A 23987-nucleotide genomic window follows, 5' to 3' on the forward strand; every position below is an offset into this window, starting at 1 on the left:
ATGAAAGTTGGGGAAAAAACAGAGTCGGCACGGAAGAATAATTGATGTTTATTTCAAACCGATATGCAGGTTACACAATGCGCACGGCATCGACTCAGTAGGATGTAGGACCACCGCGAGCGGCGATGCACGCAGAAACACGTCGAGGTACAGAGTCAATAAGAGTGCGGATGGTGTCCTGAGGGATGGTTCTCCATTCTCTGTCAACCATTTGCCACAGTTGGTCGTCCGTACGAGGCTGGGGCAGAGTTTGCAAACGGCGTCCAATGAGATCCCACACGTGTTCGATTGGTGAGAGATCCGGAGAGTACGCTGGCCACGGAAGCATCTGTACACCTCGTAGAGCCTGTTGGGAGATGCGAGCAGTGTGTGGGCGGGCATTATCCTGCTGAAACAGAGCATTGGGCAGCCCCTGAAGGTACGGGAGTGCCACCGGCCGCAGCACATGCTGCACGTAGCGGTGGGCATTTAACGTACCTTGAATACGCACTAGAGGTGACGTGGAATCATACGCAATAGCGCCCCAAACCATGATGCCGCGTTGTCTAGCGGTAGGGCGCTCCACAGTTACTGCCGGATTTAACCTTTCTCGACGCCGACGCCACACTCGTCTGCAGTGACTATCACTGACAGAACAGAAGCGTGACTCATCGGAGAACACGACGTTCCGCCATTCCCTCATCCAAGTCGCTCTAGCCCAGCACCATGCCAGGCGTGCACGTCTATGCTGTGGAGTCAATGGTAGTCTTCTGAGCGGACGCCGGGAGTGCAGGCCTCCTTCAACCAATCGACGGGAAATTGTTCTGGTCGATATTGGAACAGCCGGGGTGTCTTGCACATGCTGAAGAATGGCGGTTGACGTGGCGTGCGGGGCTGCCACCGTTTGGCGGCGGATGCGCCGATCCTCGCGTGCTGACGTCACTCGGGCTGCGCCTGGACCCCTCGCACGTGCCACATGTCCCTGCGCCAACCATCTTCGCCACAGGCGCTGCACCGTGGACACATCCCTATGGGTATCGGCTGCGATTTGACGAAGCGACCAACCTGCCCTTCTCAGCCTGATCACCATACCCCTCGTAAAGTCGTCTGTCTGTTGGAAATGCCTCCGTTGACGGCGGCCTGGCATTTTTAGCTATACACGTGTCCTGTGGCACACGACAACACGTTCTACAATGACTGTCGGCTGAGAAATCACGGTACGAAGTGGGCCATTCGCCAACGCCGTGTCCCATTTATCGTTCGCTACGTGTGCAGCACAGCGGCGCATTTCACATCATGAGCATACCTCAGTGACGTCAGTCTACCCTGCAATTGGCATAAATTTCTGACCACTCCTTCTTGGTGTTGCATTTGCTCTGTCAGTCAGTGTATAAAGTGTTGTTACAGTTGCGCATAATTGTTAAGTACAGGTAATTAACGGCTTTCTTGTTTTCTGACTCTATGGTGAATTTTATATGTGGGTCAATGGAGTTGAGAAATTGAAGTACTGTGTTGCTGTTAGTAACACGGAAGTCTAAAATAACAAACGTGTCATCTACATAGCGTGTCCAGTAATGAATGCCGTTAACCTTACCAATGACGTGAGAATGTTCTAAATGATCAGTGTAAATATCCGCAAAGATCCCTGAAGCCGGTGACCCCATGGGGAAGACTTATCTGTTGGTAAATCACATTAGTGAAAGTGAAGAAATTGCTAGTCAATGAAAAGTTCAGAATCCGAATAAATTAATCTATTTTGCCTACATTTAAATTGCTGAATTCGAAAAGATTGTTCTTGATCAATTGTACGGTGTTGTTAATGGCCACGTCAGCATGTATGTTAGTAATATCAAATGAATGAAGAATGTGGTGTTTGGATAAATTAAGTGTTTAATTTTATTGAAAATTCTATGGAATTCTTTGCTGATGTATGGGTTTGAAAACGATAGTGTGATTTGAGGAATTTGTGAATGAACCGAGATATCTCATAGGTCGGACTATTTCTGAAACTGATAATGGGTCGTGGGTAGCTTCGGATTCATAAATCATTTTGGATTTTTCAAGGTAATTAAACAAAAACGAAACATTCTTAATAATGGTTTTTTTAGGTCTCTTTGTATTTTATTAGTTGGATCTTTTTTTAGAGGTTATGAAGTTGTTCTCTGTAAAAAACATTTGTGCTTTATTGAGATAGTCACTTTCGTCCATGATAACGGTAGCGTTCCCTTTGTCGGATTTTGTTATTATTAGGCCATTGTGTTTGACTTTTTTCTTTGGTTTGGGCACGTTAACTATGCATTCTGTGTTGGGTTTAGTGGTTTGTTGTTGATTAAGGATAGAAGAGAGCTTGCGTTTGACTTCATATTGGACCTCTTCTTGTATGTTTATGGGTAATTTATTAATGGCTAATTCAGATTCAGCTATAGTGGAAATTAAATTATCACGGTTAGAAGGATTACCCCAATTATGCCTAGGTCCCTTGCTCAGCACATCGAGATCATCAGCATCGAGATTGATTTTACTTATGTTTTATGTTTACTACAGGTTGGTGAAAGCCATTTGGCTTTATGTTGTTTGGGGTGTTGTGTTTGCTAAGTGTTGTTTTTTAAAGAGCATATTATTTCTTGTCAATTGTTTCGTTTATTTAACAAAGTAAGGTAAAGTTTGTTAGTGACGTGTAATTGAAAGGACGTCCATTCCAGGAGGCAAAGGAGAGTGGAAACTTATAAATGAGTTTCATATAGTTTGTGGTTCAGAAGAGATTTCTTTTTATAGAAAAATTCGATTTCATCTTTAATCCAAATTTTATCAGTTTTAAGCTGAGTCGCGTGAGTTTTTGCTGGGTTCCTATTAGTTTTCTTGGTGAATTTTAAAACTTTGGGGGTTAAGTTATTGATCAAGCACTTGTTTAAAAAACATAAGACTTGCCCTAATTCTGCAACCTTTATTTTGAGATTGCAATAAAAGGTAGCTTTCTTGCCTGCCTGGATGGCATTTCCATTACAAGACATCAGAATCATTCCATATTGACGGTTTTCACTTGTTTGAAATCAACATGTTTGAACTTTATTACTCCATGTAATGATAGAATTATGTTATGTATTGATTTAGGAGGATACATTTAATTTTTTCCTTTACAAAGTGAAAAACGACCTCGACAAACTTGTGAGATTACATAAAATCAACTTCATGGTCTGTATTGCACTTTTACAGATTCACAACTAAGTATTTTGTATTTTCCACCTTGTCGATACATTAGTTGCTTAAGTCAGGTTGTAAGTTTCACAAAGAAGAAAAGTCCTCTCAGCTTCATTAACTGTGTTGATGGAGTGAATGTACCTAAATGGGATCGCGTAAGTAGCGGATCTTCTTTGGACTAATCACATTAACAAATGTTGTAAGTGAAAGTTACAGATATCTTTATATGGTTATGAGGGTATTTTTGGGGTTGTAGTAAGGATGCAAAGGAGAGAGCATAGAAGTCACAGTTAAGACCTCTGAATACAAGACCCCACCACGATCAGCTGATAAGAGAATTGGACAAGAGTCAAAGGAATTGTTCTGGGTGATTTTGCACAAAGGAGTAGTGTTACAAAAATGTTGCCAACTTTGTGCTGGGAAGACTTGAGTATAAGGAGAATAGCTGTTCAACTGAGTGAATTGGCATAAGAATAACATCAGCAGGCAAATAAGTTTGAATGGAGTTTCTAAAAGCAGGAAAGATGAAGATAGAATTGTATTCAAAAGGACAAATTGGGGCAAATATTTCTTTATAGCAAGATGAATTAGGGATAGGAATAATTTACATACAGAGATGTTTGATAAATTTCCAACTTCATTGAAATCATTTAAGAAAAGGCTAGATAAACAACTGATAGGGTGTCTTCCACCTTAAATGCAGATCAGTGGTGAATGACTGAGAGCTTTTACACATGTACAGTTAGAGAACCTGTAGTTCTTCCTAGTTTGCTCTTCTTCTGGTCATTCATGAAGACATGCTGTCTGAAAGGACCATTACACAACCATAAAACGGTAAGGAGTAAATGACAGAACAAGGACTAGAAAAAAATAATTTAAAACCAACATCAAGTAAGCAACAAAACTCACAATCAGTGAGTGAAAGAAAAGAGTACAGATGATGATGATTATGACTACATTTTATATTGTGCGTTTAAGAGAAAAACCCAAAAACAGTTATCCATACTTTGTATTGATCAAACTAAAACCACCAATGACCCTCTTTTTAAGCTTTAACATGGAAATCTGACCGCTGACATCTTCCAATTTTTGAGAAGTTTGCTAAAGGAGCCTCTAGTTTATACCTCTTACTATTCCAGTTAAATGTTTAATACTAACCTGAAACCATCTCTTCACGGCATATGATGCACACGTTGTCTGCTGCGGCAAGCTCTTCAGGAGTAGCATCTGGATATAGTGTATTCATGTTATGGATGGCACGTCGAGAAAGAATGACATCATTGAAGGCTTTCTTGAAGCCTCTGCAAAAATAAAAAATTAAAGACAACAATGAAATACCTCAAAAGATATAGCAATCATTCTCGTTCTCTTGTTGACAGATAAGTCTACAGTAAATGTAAAAATAATAGATTCTAAAAACGATTTTCATGCCATCTCACCAAGAAATTCAACTTTAACCTTACAATTTATACCATGATAAATGCCCATTCCCCTACTAATGAGAAACATTTTCTAGCAAAGACAGGAAAAAAGTGGAAAAGGTTGGAATCTCCTCGAACAGACAGTAAACCAAGTAAATGCTAGTTGTTTTACGTCGCACCGACACAGATAGGTCTTACGGCGACGATGGGACAGGAAAGGGCTAGGAGTGGGAAGGAAGCGGCCATGGCCTTAATTAAGGTACAGCCCCAGCATTTGCCTGTTGTGAAAATGGAAAACCATGGAAAACCATTTTCAGGGCTGCCGACAGTGGGGTTCGAACCTACTATCTCCCGAATACTGGATACTGGCCGCAATTAAGCGACTGCAGCTATCGAGCTCGGAACCAAGTAAACGAAAACAATGTTAAGCTCTTATTAGGGGACTTCAATGCCCAACCAGGAAGAGAGAAAAATACCGACAGAGAATGATTAAGAAGAACTGATGCCATTTCTCAAACAAATTAAAAATTTAACTCCTTTACACCTGTTCGTGTTTCCACAATATATAGTAGTGATTCATTAAAATTGTGATTATGATGATTGCTCTAATTAGATACATAAATACATTATCATTATAGACTGTTATGCCTTTCAGCATTCAGTCTGCAAGCCTCTGTGAATTTACTAAACATCGCCACAATCCTTTATTTACAACTAGTGTTGTGGCCTCATTTAGTTCTATACCTCTTATCTTTAAATCGTTAGAAACTGAGTCTAACCATCGTCGCCTTGGTCTCCCTCTACTTCTCTTACCCTCCATAACAGAGTCCATTATTCTCCTAGGTAACCTATCCTCCTCCATTCACCTCACATGACCCCACCACCGAAGCCGGTTTATGCGTACAGCTTCATCCATCGAGTTCATTCCTAAATTAGTCTTTATCCCCTCATTCCGAGTACCCTCCTGCCATTGTTCCCACCTGTTTGTACCAGCAATCATTCTTGCTACTTTGATGTCTGTTACTTCTAACTTATGAATAAGATACTCTGAGTCCACCCAGCTTTCGCTCCCGTAAAGCAAACATTTTAAGCAAGCCTCTAATTACATCACTTATTTAAGTTTAGTTTCATACCTTTTTTATGTTATGCTTTAATCATCTCTTTCAAGTCGCCCTCTGCGACCCAGCTCCTTGAGCGATTCACTTCAGACTGTAGCACAAGTTGCTATCTCAATATGTCTATCCTCTGTTTGAGGTATTTCTGTCCACGTCATTGTGACGTCAGTGGCAACTTGCCTTCTTATTGGCTGTAAGTGATGTAATGTAACCCTCTGTGGTTATTATTTCTTGTTTTTGCAGTGTTATTTACTTTTTCTATTATTTATTGAGTTTATATTCTCTTAAGGGTTACACAAGATTTTTCCCGTTATTTGTTTATTATTGGTTTGTAATTTAAAATTAGTCTCTTTCAGTGTTATGTTTTTCTGTGTTATTCGCCGCGCATTACTCTCAATATATGGACTGCGTTTGACCTTCTGAGCAGGACAAGCTGGGCTGATCAAGCCCTCGCCGGAACTCTGCCGCTTTGAGCTACTCAACAAACCGCTACGGGACTGACTAAGCCCACACTATTACAAGCAGGACACCTCTACCTTAATGATGGTCAGACTTCGCTTGCTCTCTCGCATCGAACAGCTGTTAAAATTGAAATAATAAATAAAGAGGTTCAACCTATTCAATACAAAAGAATAAGAAATGCAGTGATTACATTCTTATTTAAATAATAAGCAGAAGTGGTACCGGGTTCGACCCTAGTCCAGGTCATCATCAGCCGATTAAAACATGAAAAACAATGCATAGGAAAAAGAAAATAAAAGATCAAGTTCACTCCGGATCAGTAGAAGAGGCGATATAAAAATGAGGGGGGGTAGACACTGTAAAATTCAGAAGAAGTAAAATGTAAGTCACTTAAAAGAAACAGTCCGTAATTTTCTGAACAGCAGTATGGCACACGCAGTGTTAGGCAAAGTCTTATAATGTTTAATAAAAGCGGAGAACGGTTAAATGAGCTAGCTTGTATACACTGTCAGGCACAAAGTCATAACACAATCGAACACATATGAAGATCCAAAACATTGTTTATTTCACGTCAACTGTTCCAAAAATTCTACAGGATCACAATTACTTATTCAATTATCTTGAATTATATTATATGTGTCTATATATACTTTCATTCCCGCGACCGAAGCAAATACTGGATCAGTAAGCTGTTCTTCATTTAACGTTGGCGTTTGAAACCACAGTGCCTGATGTTGAATATATCGCGCTGATCACCGGGAGCTGGCAAGTTACTTCAATTGATCTACTCATCTTCAGCTTCAGCACGATTATGGATCTTCATATGTGTTCGATTGTGTTATGACTTTGTGCCTGACAGTGTATACAAGCTAGCTCATTTAACCGTTCTCCGCTTTTCATAAACATTATAAGACTTTGCCTAACACTGCGTGTGCCATACTGCTGTTCAGAAAATTACGGACTGTTTCTTTTAAGTGACTTACATTTTACTTCTTCTGAATTTTACAGTGTCTACCCCCCCTCATTTTTATATCGCCTCTTCTACTGATCCGGAGTGAACTTGATCTTTTATTTTCTTTTTCCTATGCATTGTTTTTCATGTTTTAATCGGCTGATGATGACCTGGACTAGGGTCGAACCCGGTACCACTTCTACTTATTATTAAATAAGAATGTAATCACTGCATTTCTTATTCTTTTGTATTGAATAGGTTGAACCTCTGTATTTATTATTTCAATTTTAACTGTGATACTTTTCAATACGGAACAGTGAAATTTTTATCTTCGAACAGCTGTGCATGAACCTGTCTGCATAGCTCGGCCACACGTCATGCAGCCGACTTCAAAATCCACATGAATGCTTGCTGGACAGTCATCTTTTATCCTTCTTTAGTTTTATAGGCTAAAAGGACTGTAAGCTGTTCTCAGTTCAAACTTTGTGGTCACCAGTGACTAATTCGTCTTTTTGTAGCTTTGCTACAGTTTCGCTGAATTTTAATTCATATAAGAGTGCTGTTTAATTGCCTTTTATGGCATTTTTCTAAGATTCATTCGCCAACTTGTGGCCTATAATTCAGACTTTTTGAAGACTTTGGTCTTTTCCAATTAATTAATAGCCAACTTGTGGGTTACATTCAATGTTAATCTTTCTGAAGACTTCGGTCTTTTGTAATTATTTAATAACCAACTTGTGGGTTACATTCAATGTTAATTTTTGCATTCGAGTTTTGTTTTTCTGTTTTAGACTTTGGTCTTGTAATTAAAAAATTAAACGCTGATCGGTGGCCTTCAGCTCAGGAGCAAGAGTATTTATAAAACTCTCTTTTCTAGTCAATGTATTCCTAAATTATTAATATATTTGTTAGTGTTTTGTAAATCTGTGTTTCCAACCCTGTATTTCCTAATTTCAGTGAACCTTCACTCTTTCCCCAATGGTAGGGATTTAGACCCTTATCTTCGATTATCCCTCCAACACCCATGTACAAGACAGGCCTGGTGGCCTTCAGAATGTGACAAAATTCATGAAGAAAGACACCAGGCATTGTTAAAATTTCCAATCCATAAAACAGAAGAAAGTACCATCAACGTCAAAAAATCACAAAAAAAAAACTGCCTAATTATCAGGCAAATCAAGAGACAAACCTAGAACGATCTAATCAAATCAATAGAAGAAATATGACGGCTCTACATTAATGCTGAGGAGAGAAAAGTAGAATTTTTGTTTTTACAATTTGCTTTACGTCGCACCGACACAGAGGGGTCTTATGGCAACAATGGGATAGGAAAGTGCTAGGAGTGGCCTTAATTAAGGTACAGCCCCAGCATTTGCTTCGTGTGAAAATGGGAAACCACGGAAAACCCTCTTCAGGGCTGTCGCCCGTGGGGTTCGAACCCACCATCTTCCAGATACAAGCTCACAGCTGCGTGCTCCTAACTGCACAGCTGACTCGCCTGGTAGAAAAGTAGAACATAGTAACAAGAACTGCCTTTGCACTATGTCTTCTGGTATGGGCTAGAGCAATCTTGTTATCTGTCTCAGCTTTATCCTTGGCTTTGACAAAATGAAAGTGACTGAGGTATGAGCGATGCTAGTAATGCAATTCCTTATGCAGCCAGTCCCAGCTAAGAATGGTGTGAAAATATTGCTCATAGGGTTGGTTGGTGCATGCATTTCAGTGGGCTTGGCAGACTGATATGTAATAGCAAATTCTGGCTCAATGAGGAAAGCAATGGAAAACTACCTCACTCTTCATTTCCCTAGTACGCCTCTTCAGTGATGCCTAGGCCATCTATGACAGCTGATGGCGGAGCTGTTGAGGATCCAACCAGCCTTCAGGCTGAGGACTAAGCAAACAACAAACAACAGTAACAAGAAAAATACTAAATCAGAGCAAATGCATTCAATAAATTTTTAAACTGGAAAGAACCCAAGAAACGAGTCACACTGCTCTGACACTGTGTTTATCCTGTTGCTAGTTCCTATCTCTTTACGTACAACACATTTGTTCCTTACCAATATGTATATTACTTAAGTATCTAATGCAAACAGAGAGAAAATCATTTGCTACTACTTTGGTTTAGCAGTTCCCTTTAGTTTCTTTAAAGCATTGATGAAAATGTGAAAACCTACAAACTTATTACATTACCAAGTTTATGAAACTACTTTATTTTCTCACCTCATAGTGTAATACATGGGCCTGAAGGCAAACAGAGGCAATGTGTATATCCGCACCATGATGGCCACAAAAGCAATGTAGAGGATCACCTTGAAGAATCCTAGAACATAAAGAAGCAGAAAACTTACTTTCCAGTACATGATTCTGAATAGTGTGTAACTATTTTCAAAGAAACAATTAAAATCAATACACGAGAATATAATTACTATCATCCTTCCCTTTTTCCCAAAACTCACCAAAAATTGTTTAGCACGAGCAGGGAATATTATTATTTATAAGCTTCATATTCCGTATTGATTGGATTCAATGTAATAGATAAGAAAAATGTTCCACCGATCAATACATTTATTGTGGATGAATTACTACACTAGTACCGGTTTCGACCTATCTTGGCCATCATCAGCTAGCACACCAATTTTACAGTCATTAGATGAATTACAAAGAAGTTACTTAAGAACATCCGGATGTCTGATAAAAATGGAAGTAAAATATATTGCAGTATGTTGCGTTAAAATGGCTCTGATTAAAAGTAGTGATGGTTAGAATAAACTAAAACCTATTGATTGAGCATGGACATGAGTACATAAACACATTAAAATATATATGGCACATCATAAGACACTAAAAATATATAGCACATTAAACACATTAAAACATGGTATATTTTAAAAACGTCTATTAAAATTTGAGTTCATGTTGCGTTGCATTCAATCTTCAATCCTCTTGTGGTTCTTGTGTTGGTTAAGTTGAATATCGAGAATGTTCTATAGTTGATATACTTTGCATTGGTATGTTATGAGAACTGTTGTCAGTAAAAATTTGAAAATTGAGTTGATGTAGCAAGATAGGTTTTAATATCAGAGTAGTTGGTGGTGACACTTCTCTCGTCTATGTACGTTATATGGTCGTTATTGTTGTTGCTGTGGAGGTTGTGTTTGCACAACAAATATCCAAACGTATCGGTACACAACCTCCACAGCAACAACAATAATGACCATATAACGTACATAGACGAGAGAAGTGTCACCACAAACTATCTTGCTACATCAACTCAATTTTCAAATTTTTACTGACAACAGTTCTCATAACATACCAATGCAAAGTATATCAACTATAGAACATTCTCGATATTCAACTTAACCAACACAAGAACCACAAGAGGATTGAAGATTGAATGCAACGCAACATGAACTCAAATTTTAATAGACGTTTTTAAAATATACCATGTTTTAATGTGTTTAATGTGCTATATATTTTTAGTGTCTTATGATGTGGCATATATATTTTAATGTGTTTATGTACTCATGTCCATGCTCAATCAATAGGTTTTAGTTTATTCTAACCATCACTACTTTTAATCAGAGCCATTTTAACGCAACATACTGCAATATATTTTACTTCCATTTTTTATCAGACATCCGGATGTTCTTAAGTTACTTCTTTGTAATTCATCTAATGACTGTAAAATTGGTGTGCTAGCTGATGATGGCCAAGATAGGTCGAAACCGGTACTAGTGTAGTAATTCATCCACAATAAATGTATTGATCAGTGGAACATTTTTCTTATCTATTACAACGAGCAGGGAATAATCGAATGTGGACGTGGAAATCATCAATAACTGGGTACATTATTAATGTTACAATGAACTGTAACATCAAAAAAAGGCCATTATGGTGCATTATTGGTGTTGTCTGGTGATGAATGGTCAGCAAACCAGCCTTCAGCTCAGAGGGCCCCGGCTGGGCCAGAGATTTGAATCATGTCTGGTTAATTCCTCTATTTTGGGGGCTGGGTGCCTGTGTTTGTCATAATACACATCTTCAAAAACATACAACACATAAACCACCACAGAAATACGCAAAGGCGTCCAGCATCCATTGAAAGTGCTGACCGCAGGAAATTGGGAAAAGACCAGGAAGAAGAAGGGGCCTGTGCAGAACATCAGAATGAGAAAAATCACTGAGCACACAGACACACGACAGTGTGCATTTACTAGGCACAGAGGCCCCAGTGTTCGAACCAATGGGTTTGTGAGGGCTGGCAATCAGGAATGAGTTAGCTGGAAAATTTACAATGTCCAATAATGTCCACGAAAGGACTAACTATATAAGTATTATAAATTTACTCATTCAGGACAAATATTTCAGGTTCCCTATGGGAATCAACATCTATATCACCTTCATACCTGTCGGCTCGTTTCCTCTCTCCATTATACTTGGGAGCTTTCTGAACTATTTTTCTTGTTTACAGAAGCTTATGGATGATAAAATCTAGTGGTTACTGTTCACTTGTGCAGTGCAGTTGGCTGGACAGAATACCAACTCCACATTTAGCAGCAAGAAGTTATGAGGACAACCCAGACAATGGCGGATTAGCAAGGCGATCTTCCTACTTTGGCACTGAGGGCAGACATCTGCTACTTGAACAGTGAGCATCATTGGCATCATAAGTAGTTGGCAAATTCCTGATGCTGGAGAAGCATCATTTTCCAATCACAAAGGGGTGCAGCTTTTTCAAACCATCCACGTTCACTTTTAGAATGAAAGTGAGCCACTTTTTACTGTGAGAGTCTAGTTTGGCAGGACACTGTAGAACAGACCCACTTCATTCAGACTGCAAAATTGTCTATCCAGCCATTTGAAACTGTGAAGTCCTTAATCCCACTCTGAGAGCGTTTCCTCCTAGCATAACGCCGCTGAACAGAACATTCATCCATTCACGCATAATTTCTTCTAGTTTGTCATCAATCCAGCGAAGTGCTTCCAAGTGTGGCCATGCTTTGCTGGACTGTGCATCTGCTATTCATGGTGGTGTTCAGAGTGTATACAGAGATGTCAAACACAACCTGTGTTCCTTTCTCTAAAACGCATATCTTTTGGTCAGTTGGAAAAGCCTTTTTTTTTTTTTCTTTTTTTTTTTTCATTTCGTTTCTCTATACTTGAAATAACTTTTTGCAACATATGACTTACCGTCCAAATCAAACAATATTTCACAGTACGAATGACACAACATAACTTTCCACACACCGACCAAAGACAACTCACAGGACACATGTAGTAGTTTACAACAGTAAAACGACAAGTGACGATCGTGAGGCGATAGCGTGATACTGCTGAGCTTAACTTATTACTGCAGTAAAGCAGTGCACACATAGAGTCCATCTGTTTCACAAACCAGTCCAGTGGTGGCCAACTGTAGCACCCTCCTTCCACCCATTGAGTAATCAAGACATCCTGTTAAAATCTGTAGTAGTGTCGACCTCCGCAAATTTATATTTTTACGGTGCAGAAACCATTTCACATACACACATAAAAATTCTTAAAATTGTCGTAAATCACAGGAAATTTGAAACAACACATACATAAATAGTGGGTAAAAATTATACTGTAAGCACGGGAATACTGAAGGAATCAAAATAAATATGGGGTAATGGCGGGAAAATGAAAATTCCAGGAATGTAAAAGAGAGATTTTACTGTATACAAAACCATTGTAGAACCACCATATCTCTACCAGCCTTCAATCCAACGCCCTACAACATATATGTGGAAGGTGCAGGATACCTCGTTGATGTCTGCGAGGGAGCGCCCTACCACTTGAAATAAGGCATCTCGCATGGAAATGCTTTCCTCAGAGCAGTTCTGTTAGTTTGCGGAACGTAATTTGTAGGCAGCAGAGTATGAAGATCTGAAGATTGTCCTTGACCTTTTGTGTTTCCTTTCTATTTCTCCCTCTTCCAACACTGATCTGTCATTGTGTTTTTCCTGTTGTGTGTTCCTTTTTTGTTTATGTCTTTCTATATTTCACTCTCTGATCGGATAACTGTCCCAGGATCGTTCTGAAGATATGTCTTCTTATCCGGGTGGCACCTGACATCTTTTCCATTCTGAGGTACAATTCTTGGTTGCTTTTCTTTCTGTACAATCCAGGTTCCAACATTCTCTTCAGAGTCTCTCTCTCCCCTAATTCCAACTTCCAGATGAATCTTGTTTAGTCAGGGTCAGGCATTCAGCTGCATGTAAGGCTTCAGGTAATTCTGAGTTTTACATTGATCAAATCTTCATGTTACTGTGCGAGCTGGCCGTGCGGTTAGGATCGCGCAGCTGTGAGCTTGCATCCGGGAGATAGTGGGTTCGAACCCCATCATTGACAGCCTTGAAGATGGTTTTCCATGATTTCCCATTGTCACACCAGGCAAATACTGGGGCTGTACCTTAATTAAGGCCATGGCCGATTCCTTCCCACTCCTAGGCCTTTCTTATCCCATCCTCGCCAGAAGACCTGTGTCGGTGCAAAGTAAAGCAACTAGAAAAAAAAATCTTTGTTAGTTTGGATTTAAAGATAAAAAATTTCATGATGTTCCGTATTGAACTGTATCACAATTGAATTAAAATAACAAATAACGTAGTTCAACCCATTCAATACAAGTAAATAAGAAATGTAGTATTACATTCCCATTTAATTATAAGCGGAAGCGGTACCGGTTTCGACCACAATCTGAGTCATCATCAGCCGAATAAAATGCAAAAACAATGCAGAGGTAAACAAGAAATTAAAGAATGAGGCTTTCATAAAAAACAGTTGAAGAAGCAATATAAGATAATGGGGATTGGCACTGCGCAATTTTAAATCATAAAATCTAGAAGAAGTAGAAGGTCAGTCACTTAAGACGCAATCTTCTGAATAGTAGCACAACACACGCAAAGAGTACAAAACAACTGGAATGTCCCACAATTTTCTGAAGAGCAGTGATCAAAACACAAGTCTGGTAAAATAGATTGCAGAAAAGACCAAGAAAATCAGAGAAGACCTGACCACCAGGTTCACCAACAAAATCGAGCAGAGCTTGTGGTTGCATAAGAGGTCTCTTAACCCACAATTGGCAACAATGATATACTCAGAAGACAAGTGCTACACTTACAAACAAGAGAGCCTATGATAAGTATTTAAAAGAAGGTCCGGCATCAATGCCCATTGGCCATGTTCATAAGGCACAGGAACATTACGCTATCTTCCTCTGTCCTCTCTAAAGAACTAGAGAAACTGGGAAATGCCTTTTAGTCCCAGTTTCAATGACAGTGAAATCCTGACATTCACCTCCCCGTGGTAGAGAGGGGGCAACGGTTGTGTATATATATTATATACATGGACCGAGTATCTCCCAGTATAAGGAGACCACCTTCTACCAAATGCCAACAGCCTCCTAGAAGGGCAGATGAGCGGGTAGAAGGAAGGGCACTCTACTGCCCTTGGAGTGAGAAACTCCTCCTAAAGATGGAAAAGCCACTAGATGGCCAACGGCATGGGATGGGGACGCGAGTAGGAAACCACTCCATTAAAGACCTGAATGGGTATCCCAAGCATTGGCTGGTTGCGAACCTACACATATACAGAAAAGAAAGGATTCCACCTGATCAATACAATTTATTATACTTGTAGTTCTTACAGTACGAGTTTCAGCCTCTTAGGCCATCATCAGCTGGCTAATGTTGATGTTATGCGTGAATTACATTGCATTGTCTGAAGGGAGAACCACCTTTAATTGGCATATCCAGATATGTCTATGGGGCATATAAGTTATGATTTTTCGTTTAAATTGTGGTACAAGTGTAATGACCTTGAGGTTCAAATTGTGATTGTAAAAACTTAACCTAAACTTAAAAGCTAATCAGTTGTACAAACATATAAAACACATTAAAATATACTACAAACGTATGTAAAGCACTGATTAATTTATATGTTTATGTCTTGCACGTATCTTCTTTCTTGGTAGAGTCTTGTGGCTATGAATTATATCAGTTGATGCTAGTGTTTGTGAACAATAATATCATATAATTAAGTCTAAAACTTGAGGAGTTTAATTGTACATGTAATTGTACTTGTAATTATCGTGCTGCGTCGATTGATACTATATTTGCAAACAATAATGGGTTTCTATGATGTATTCTATTTAGTTGGTTAATAGCTAGGTGCATTATAATAAAACACTTGTCATTAAAAGATCCACTTTAGTTTCATAGTAGGTAAAATCTTGTTCGTTTGAGTTAGAAGCATAAGATGAAGACGTAGTCTTGTTTTGAGTATGATTAAAATTCTGACAGCGGTGGTAGCTTCTTTCCTGTCTATATTGTGTTCTGGTATTATGGTTATTGCGGTTGTAGTGGTTAGCTCTGTTTCAGAACTCGCAGCGTGCTTTACATATGTTTTTAGTATATTTTAATGTGTTTTATGTATTTGTACAAGTTTCGGTTAAGTTTTTACAATCTTTAAACCTCAAGGCCATTTACACTTACGTACCACAATTTAAAAGATAAATCATAACTTATATGCCCCATTAGACATATCCAGATATGCCAATTAAAGATGGGATCTCCCTTCAGACAATGCAATGTAATTCACGCAAAACATCAACATTAGCCAGCTGATGATGGCCAAATAGGCCGAAACTGGTACTGTAAAAACTACAAGTATAATAAATTGTATTGATCAGGTGGAATCCTTTCTTTTCCATATATGTGTAATCTATCAATAAGGACATGAAGCTCATAAATAATGGTTGCAAGCCTTGTGGGGTGCACCCACGTCGAGTAAGCGTACCTGCTAAAACTCAAGAAATATTTTCTGACGGACCACCTGCTATACATTATAACCGGCAAATCCTATTCTAATAGAAGGGGTGAAGGCGAGTACCTGGTGCCTTGAAACTGGGACTACTCAGCTAAGGTATGGCAACTCTGACAGAAAAGTCTCCGGCCCTCCAGATTGTTACGAATATCTCACATTTGCCTCAGATGAATAAGAATGGATATCAAAATATGACGACCCTGTAACGGAAATCGGCTTTACGAATAGGAACTTGGAATGTAAGAACCCTGTATAAACCTGGATCCATCAAAATCCTGTCAACAGTTGGAGAAGTGTAGAGTGGGAATTGCTGCAATTCAAGAGACTAGATTATTAGGTAATGATATACAGGACATGGGGAAGTATACACTTTTTAAGGGTGGTAAAGAAAATGGATCCCACAAATTTGGTACCGCATTTTGTGTCCAAAATTCACTAGTATCGTCAGTGCTGTCCTTTGAACATGTGATTGAAAAACTATGCTATCTGAGGGTGCATTCTAAATGGTTTATCATACCACTGGTAAACTGCCATGCCCCCACAAACGACAAGGATGATCACGTTAAAGATTCCTTTCATGAGGATTTGTTAGAACTGTGGAATAAATTACCCAAACATTATGTCAAAATGATTTTGGGTGATTTCAATGCAAAAGTTGGAAAGGAAGAAATTTTTGTGTCAACAATAGGAACAGAAAGTCTGCATGAGGAAAGCAGTGATATGCCATTAGACTAATCAATTTCCCTACATCCACAAACATAAATGTGCAGAGTATCACTTTCCCACATAACCAAATACAGACATGCCAACTTTCAAAAGTAACAAATCAAGAGAAATTTGGCAGCAAATTGCGACGTATTACGACACATCACTGATGGTAAAATATGTATTAATTCATTATAATTCAATACATTAACAACTCCATTTGGCCTACATAACTTATATATATACAGTGGAACCTTGGATTGCGAGCATAATTCTTTCCGGCAACATGCTCGTAATCCAAATCGCTCATATATCAAAGCAAATTTTCCCATAAGAAACTATTGAAACTCCGATGATTCGTCCACAACACAAAAACATTTATTTGCATAACATTTCTAAAACAAAATATAACATAAAACAATAAAACTGCACTTTACCTTACAATAGAATCATTGTTGGTGTGAGGGAGACGAGAGATGACATGAGAAGAGTTACTGTGTAGCACGAATTTCACTAACGGAATCACTGCTATCGGTTGGCTCATTGGAAGTGTTTTCTTTTTTGCAACTTTAACGAGGAACCTGTCCAATGACTGTTGCTTTTGCCTCTTTGTGAGGATTTCATGAAATTGTGACATTGCATTGTCATTGAACAGATTCATCCACTGTAATCATCTCCTTCTTCCGACCGAATTCCTTTTTAGCCTTCTTTTCGTTCATAGGGTCCATCGTTGCACAACAGTTATATCACAGACGACAGAAATAAAACATGTATACTCGTACGGTGTTGACTATGCGAGCGAGGCACGCCAACTGAAGTCCAGCGCGGGAAATGATTACACACACTTTCCCAGGAAAGAGAGTGGCAGGGGGAGGGAAAAAAAGGCACAGGGGAGGTGGAAACGTACATACACGTGAGCTCTTATTGCGAAACCTCACTCGCTTATCAAATCACAATTTATTTAAAATATTTGCTCCTCTTGCAAAACACTCATAGACCAAGTTACTCGCAATCCGAGGTTCCACTGTATTTCATCTATACTAATAATAATTTTATAAAGAGGAAAAATTTGTATATCTGTTTGTAACGGATAGACTCAAAAACTACTGACCTGGTTTTAAAAATTATTTCACCTGTAGAAAGCTACAATGCCAGTGAGTAACGTGAGCTGTATTTTATTTTCAAAACAATTCAAGGAGACGATGACGACGGGGGGGAGATATAAAAATAATAGGCTAATATAGGCGAAATCGAATTTGTTGTACCAGGACAAGATAAAGCTCATTTTAAGCCCCTTGACGCAAAGAACAAAACTCGGTAAGCCCTACGGACCCTAAAACCAACCATTACGGAGATGTTGGCATCACACTACCCCTGCTCTAGGAATTGAATAAAGAAATGCACTGCCGTAACCATGGCAACGTCAGCTCCAAGATTCTACAGCAGCGAGTTTATCTACAGTATATCACAAAAACCTAACATGATACAGACATGAAAACTGGTATCTAGAATCTGCTTTAAAAATAAAAGAACACAAATTTTTGTTTTCAGAAAATCCACTTATGGGTTGATTGGGGGGTGGGGAGGTGAAAAGAAGTGAGGAAAGCAGAAACTGAAGATGTTACAAACGTTAACATTGGTACTTGGAATCTCCTTTAAAAATACATGAACACACATTTTTGGAAAATCCACTTAAGGGGGTGAAATAAAAAAAAGCGGGTAAATTTTTAAAAAGAGTATCTTCTTCTCCTACAGTTTTTCCCACACCTGTGGGGTCGCAGGTGCGAACTGTGTCGCAAATGTGGATTTGACCCTGTTTTGAGGCTGGATACCCTTCCCAGTGCCAACCCTACATCTAGGGATGTAATTACTATTGCGTGTTCCTGTTGTGGTCGGTAAAGTGGTGTGTTGAATGAATATGATGCGCTGCGGGAAATTTATATGTTCTGAACGGATTGATGGAGGGCGACAGTACGGGGAAATTGACCTATGTTACTGAGAAGGGAGGTTGTGTGATAGATATGGTTTTAAGCTCGGAAGGAGTGTTGGAGGATATTGTAAGCATGGAAGTAGGCGACTGGATTGAAACACACCACTTCCCCGTGTGGTTTATGTTGAAAAGGGGGGAAGAGACGCATATAAGGAAGGAAGTTGAGACACAGGATATATTAGGGAGTGGTTATAACAAGTACAAATGGTCACAGAAAGTGGGGCGGGATTGGGATAGGGTAGTAATAGAGGAATTACAACTTCTGAAATATGGTTGGGAAGGTGCATCAGAGGAGAATAATATTGATAGAGCCTTGGAATTGATGCTAGATCCAATAAAGATGATAGCACAGAAGGTAGAAAGTAGAAAGAAGAAAAAGAAAGAGGGTAAAGAATGGTTTAATAGAGAGTGTGAAGGAATGCAGAGGAGGGTGCTGGGTGTGTTACAAGAGTACAGAGAGAAAGGTGGGAGTGCAGAAAGAGAGGTTTTCTGTAAGATGAGGAAAGAGTATGAAAAGAAAATTTGTGAGGTAAAAAAGGTGTGGTTAGAGGAACAAACTGAAGCCATAAATAAAGAATGTAAGACTAACAGCATTCAAAGAGTTAGGGAAAGGATTAACAGTATAATAAAGGGTGGAAGGAGTCTAGAGGTAAAGAGCATTGAAGATGTACAGTGGGTGAGCTACTTTGGTGAATTACTCGGGGGTAAGGAGGAAGAATGCTGGAGGAAGACGGGGGATGAAGTAATTTGGAGAAATAGGAGAGTGGCAAATAACGATCTGGACAAGGAAATTACGAGGGAGGAAACCTTAAGAGTGATAAAAAGAATCAGGGGCAGGTCGGCAGGGGGGTGTAATGGGATCAATAATAAGTTTTGGAAAGAAATGAGCAAAAATGAGACAATGATAGAGGGCATAGTGAAACTATTTAATAAGATCTTTGAACAGGGAAAGTACCCGAAGGAATGGGAAACAGGAATTGTATGTCCAATATATAAGGGGAAGGGTAATAAAAACAGTTTGAATAGTTATAGAGGAATATCTCTGTTAGATTCCTTAAATAAAATTTACACAGGGGTGTTGGCGAACAGATTGACTGAATGGGCAGAAAAGAATGAAGTATTGTCTGATTTCCAAGGAGGATTTAGAAGAAAGAAAAGAACAGTGGATAATATAATGATAATGATGACAGTTCTGGAAAAGTATAGGAACCTGTCAAGAAGGAAGGTGTATGTGGCGGCAATCGATTTTGAAAAGGCGTTTGATAAGGTGGATAGGGAAGCTCTATTAGAGAAACTGGGAAGGTTGGGGGTTTTGGGAAAGATGATGAGGGCAGTAGAGGGGATATATAGGGTAGTCAGGTTCTGTGTAAAATTGGGAGAAGGTAGGTTGAGCAGACCATTAGAGTCCATGGTGGGATTAAAGCTGGGGTGCAAATTATCGCCAATTTTGTTCATTTTATTTATTAACAATATCTTGAAGGGGCATGGGGCAAGGAAATGGGCAGTACCTGTAATTAATGGGGTGGAGGTCCCAGGATTGATTTTTGATGATGATGTGATTTTGATGACTCTAACCCCAGGGGGGATGCAGAAGGCTTTAAATGCAGTGTCGGATTTTGCGAAGAAATGGGCCTTGAAAATTAATGGGAGGAAATCTAAAATGCTAATAGCCCGGGCACACAAAGGAAGAAAGGATAGCGGGAAATGGGTTGTGCAGGGAGAAAGGTTGGAACTGGTAAGCAAGTTAGAATATCTAGGAGTCATTATTAATAGTAAAGGCACCTGGAATGATCGTATTAAGAGGGCGAGGAACAGAGGGTTGGCCGCCCTAGCCTCAGTCAAAAACTTGCTAGCGAAATATCCGGGTATCAATTATAAAACACTGAGGTTGGTTCTAAGATCGGTGATTTTCGGGAGGGTATTGTATGGCGCTGAAATTTGGGGGTTGGATGACAAAAGAGTTGAGTTAAGACGAATTATTACTAATTTCAGTAAGATGGTGATGTGGCTCCCGATGTGCACAGCCAATGCAGGGGTGGAATTAATGTGTGGGGAGGATTTAGAATCTGAGTGTGTGAAAAGAATAGTTAGATATTGGATGAATTTGAAAAGACAGGAAGGAGGGAGGGTATTACAGGCTGCGTACGAACAACAACGGAAGAGTATATATAAGGGATGCTGGCTAGATAAAATTAAGGGATACTTGGATATGATAGACCTGGGGTACATCTGGGAAGAGGTGTGGACGAAGACAGAAGCTAGAGGGATGAAGGTACTGGTAAGGAGGATTAGAGATCTGGGTAGGCAGAAATTAGTGGCCGAAAGTGGATTAAGATGTTCCCTTAGTGTTTATAATAAAGTTGAGGAAGTAACGGGGATTAATATTAGATACGTTGATAAGATGAGAAGGAGAGGGTTGGTATGGTGCTTGTTGGGGCTACATAAAAATACGGTGTGGCTAAGAGGCAGGGATAAGGCAGTATGTATACTCTGTGGGGTGGAGAATGGATATTTTCACTTATTAGGTGAGTGTGAAGAAACAAATAAGATTAGAAATAGTTTACTGAGTGCCAAACATTGGAAAATTTAGGTAAAGGGGATGAGCAGGGTAATATAAGGTGGATTATTAAGGAATGGGAAAACGGAGGAGAACTGAACAGGTATTTATGTACTGTGAAAAATTCCTGTGTGAAAAAATGGAAGAGGAAGGGGCATAGGACGATATGTCAGGATGTAAAGGAGAAGTGGTTAAGAGTAGGAGGATATTCAGTCGTTGGAGTTTGTGGACAATTTAGAAGTTAATGAAAGTGTGAGTGATGTGGATATAGTGAAGTAGTTTGAATTCGAGCATGGAGGCTAAGTAAGACCAAGTGATAACAAAGGTTGTTGAGGTGGCGAGATAGTGAGTGAGTAAATGTTTTGGTATCTTGGAATGTAGATGCCTTACCGATTGCGATATGGAGGATGGTATGCAATTGTTGTCATTTGGTTTACTTGAATCCAGAGGAATTTAGGTCATGAAACAAATAATGCGGAGTAAGCAGTAGTGATTACAAGGGCGTGAGCCGAAACTGTTGTAATGTACAGTCAGCGGTAATTGCAGCATAATCTGTTGAGGTCATGTGGAGTGTACAGTCATGTGGTGAATGCAAGGTCAGGGTAGGGCCAGATTAGTGGTTTTGAGTTATTTTTCTGTTTATTATTATTATTATTATTATTATTGTACTTGGTTGTAATATTTCTTGCTTTATTTTATTATCCTTTATTGTTCATTTTATTTTGTGTCTTAATGAGCTGTCCATGTGAACATGTATCAGGGCAAATTCGCCTGTTATGTTCAATAAATCTACGACGACTACATGTCGTACTGAGGATGAGTGAATATGAAGAGGAGAGTGTCGGGACACACACAAACAACCTGTCCGCGAGTGAGAGAATTAATCACCCGCGATTTAATTCCCCAACTCAGTCCAGAATTCCGGAACCCTGTGAACCGAAGGCCTCAACGCTGACCACTCAGCCAAAGAGTGGGACAGTTTTTAAAATGAGTATATGTACAGTACATCTCATAAACTTAACATGTTACAGACGTGAAAATTGGTATATGTAATCTCCATTAAAAATAAAGAAACACATACTTTTTGTTTTCGGAAAATCAACTTAAGTTAGAAAGAGTGAAGAAGGGGTTGAATTCTCTTTATGAGGATACTTATATCTCAAAAACTAAAATGTTACAGACGTGGAAATTGGTATTTGGAATCTCCTTTAGAAATAAAGAAACCCTTTCTTTTTTTTTTTTTCAACTTAAAAGAGGACTGTTTCTCACAGGTAGAGTTTCATGTCGCATGTTCCAGATTTAGCTCTGCCAGTAGCTTTAGCCCCAAAAGGCAATGCCACAAACGTAGTTTACAAAGATGCTCTGGGGTAAATGAAAAGCAATTGTTTGGCGAGTTTTTATACTTTTAATTTTTCTTCGGTACTGCACTAAGACATTGTCTGAAAATCATATTTTTATCAACTAACGAAATCATCGTGAGCGAAGCTATGGGTAACAGCTAGTTATTTATATATGAATACTAAATACTGGACATACCTGAAACTTCAGGAACATGTGACTTCTCATCACTCAACATGCTGATCACATTATGACTAACTGTTGTTCAAAACACCCGTAGTTGACTCAGCCCTCTTCAGAAACTCGGAACTAAATTTTTGCTGAAAGCACTTGCCTTGCTGAACTGATTTTAAGATTAAAAATTTCTCCAAAGTTTGTTCAGACAGCGAGGACCAGAACTGTAGACGAGTCATTTCCTCCAGGCACTGGTCAACAGTTAATCCACGAGCAAAATTGTTGTAGATAATTGCCCGATATTCACCTTTAGACCACACTTGCTTTCAATCCCACTGCTTGGTAACAACTGGTGTGAAGGTCGCACCTTGCTGGCTTCTAGACCGGTTTTCACCCCTCACCATAACAGGGGTGTCCAGCCAACTGTTTTTGCGTATTGCAAAACTTTCCTAGTGCCCTTTGTACCTCCAAAACTGACCTCAGTAAATGGATGTTCGTCATACTTGAATGAAGAGCTACATTTGGATTCTCAAAGATATCCATAAAACTTGAGAGAAAAAGGCAAAAAGATTTATGTAAATTTGATGAAAGGAACCATGAACAGCTGTTCTTCAGGTGACAAAGCATGGCTCTTAGTGTCATCAGTAGTTTTTTTTTTTTTTTTTGTGGAACTCAAGGCTGGGTTTTCCTTTTAACTGAGGAGTGTGGTGAAATATTATGACAATGCTTCACCTTTTCAGACAAACAAGTCACACTTTTTTTTTTCTTTTTTTTTTTTTTTTGTTATTTGCTTTACATCTCACCGAGACAGATAGGTCTTATGGTGATGATGGGATAGGAAAGGCCTAGGAATGGGAAGGAGGCGGCCGTGGCCTTAATTAAGGTACAGCCAGAGATGCCAACTTTCAAGAAAGGTAATTCGTAATGCAGCCGTTTGGGCAAGTGGGGGGGGGGGGCAGCGGTCGTAGATTTTTGTTCCGTAATCTTACTAACTTACATATCATTTAATTTAAAGCTTGTAGTTCCTGTTTGGTAAACATACACTGGTGACATGCTTTTTCTTTTCATATCATGTGCATCCTCTGCACTAACAGAGCATTTAACAGTTCGGAGTTCATATTAGCACGAAATTCAGTCTTGTTCTTCTTCATCATGCGCATCCGAAACATCACGGCTACACACACTACAAAACACGTGTGAATGAGATTTTGAGGAATGCATTAAACAAGGCCTTTCTTCCGAGTATACC

General features: G+C 39.2%; 1 protein-coding gene across 2 annotated transcripts in view; it reads right to left on the reverse strand.

Moving 5' to 3' along the window:
- Nucleotides 1–23987, reverse strand: part of sip3 (septin interacting protein 3) — a 211134-nt gene that overhangs the window by 118618 nt on the left and 68529 nt on the right. For both annotated transcript variants that reach the window (XM_067156375.2, XM_067156374.2), the window contains exons 6-7: nucleotides 9351–9450; nucleotides 4336–4478 (exon numbers count right to left, since the gene is read on the reverse strand). In XM_067156375.2, coding sequence (XP_067012476.1) covers nucleotides 4336–4478; nucleotides 9351–9450 — 243 coding nt within the window. The remainder of the gene's footprint in view (nucleotides 1–4335; nucleotides 4479–9350; nucleotides 9451–23987) is intronic.

This window comes from Anabrus simplex, chromosome 12, assembly GCF_040414725.1.
Source record: "Anabrus simplex isolate iqAnaSimp1 chromosome 12, ASM4041472v1, whole genome shotgun sequence".
NCBI lineage: Eukaryota > Metazoa > Arthropoda > Insecta > Orthoptera > Tettigoniidae > Anabrus > Anabrus simplex.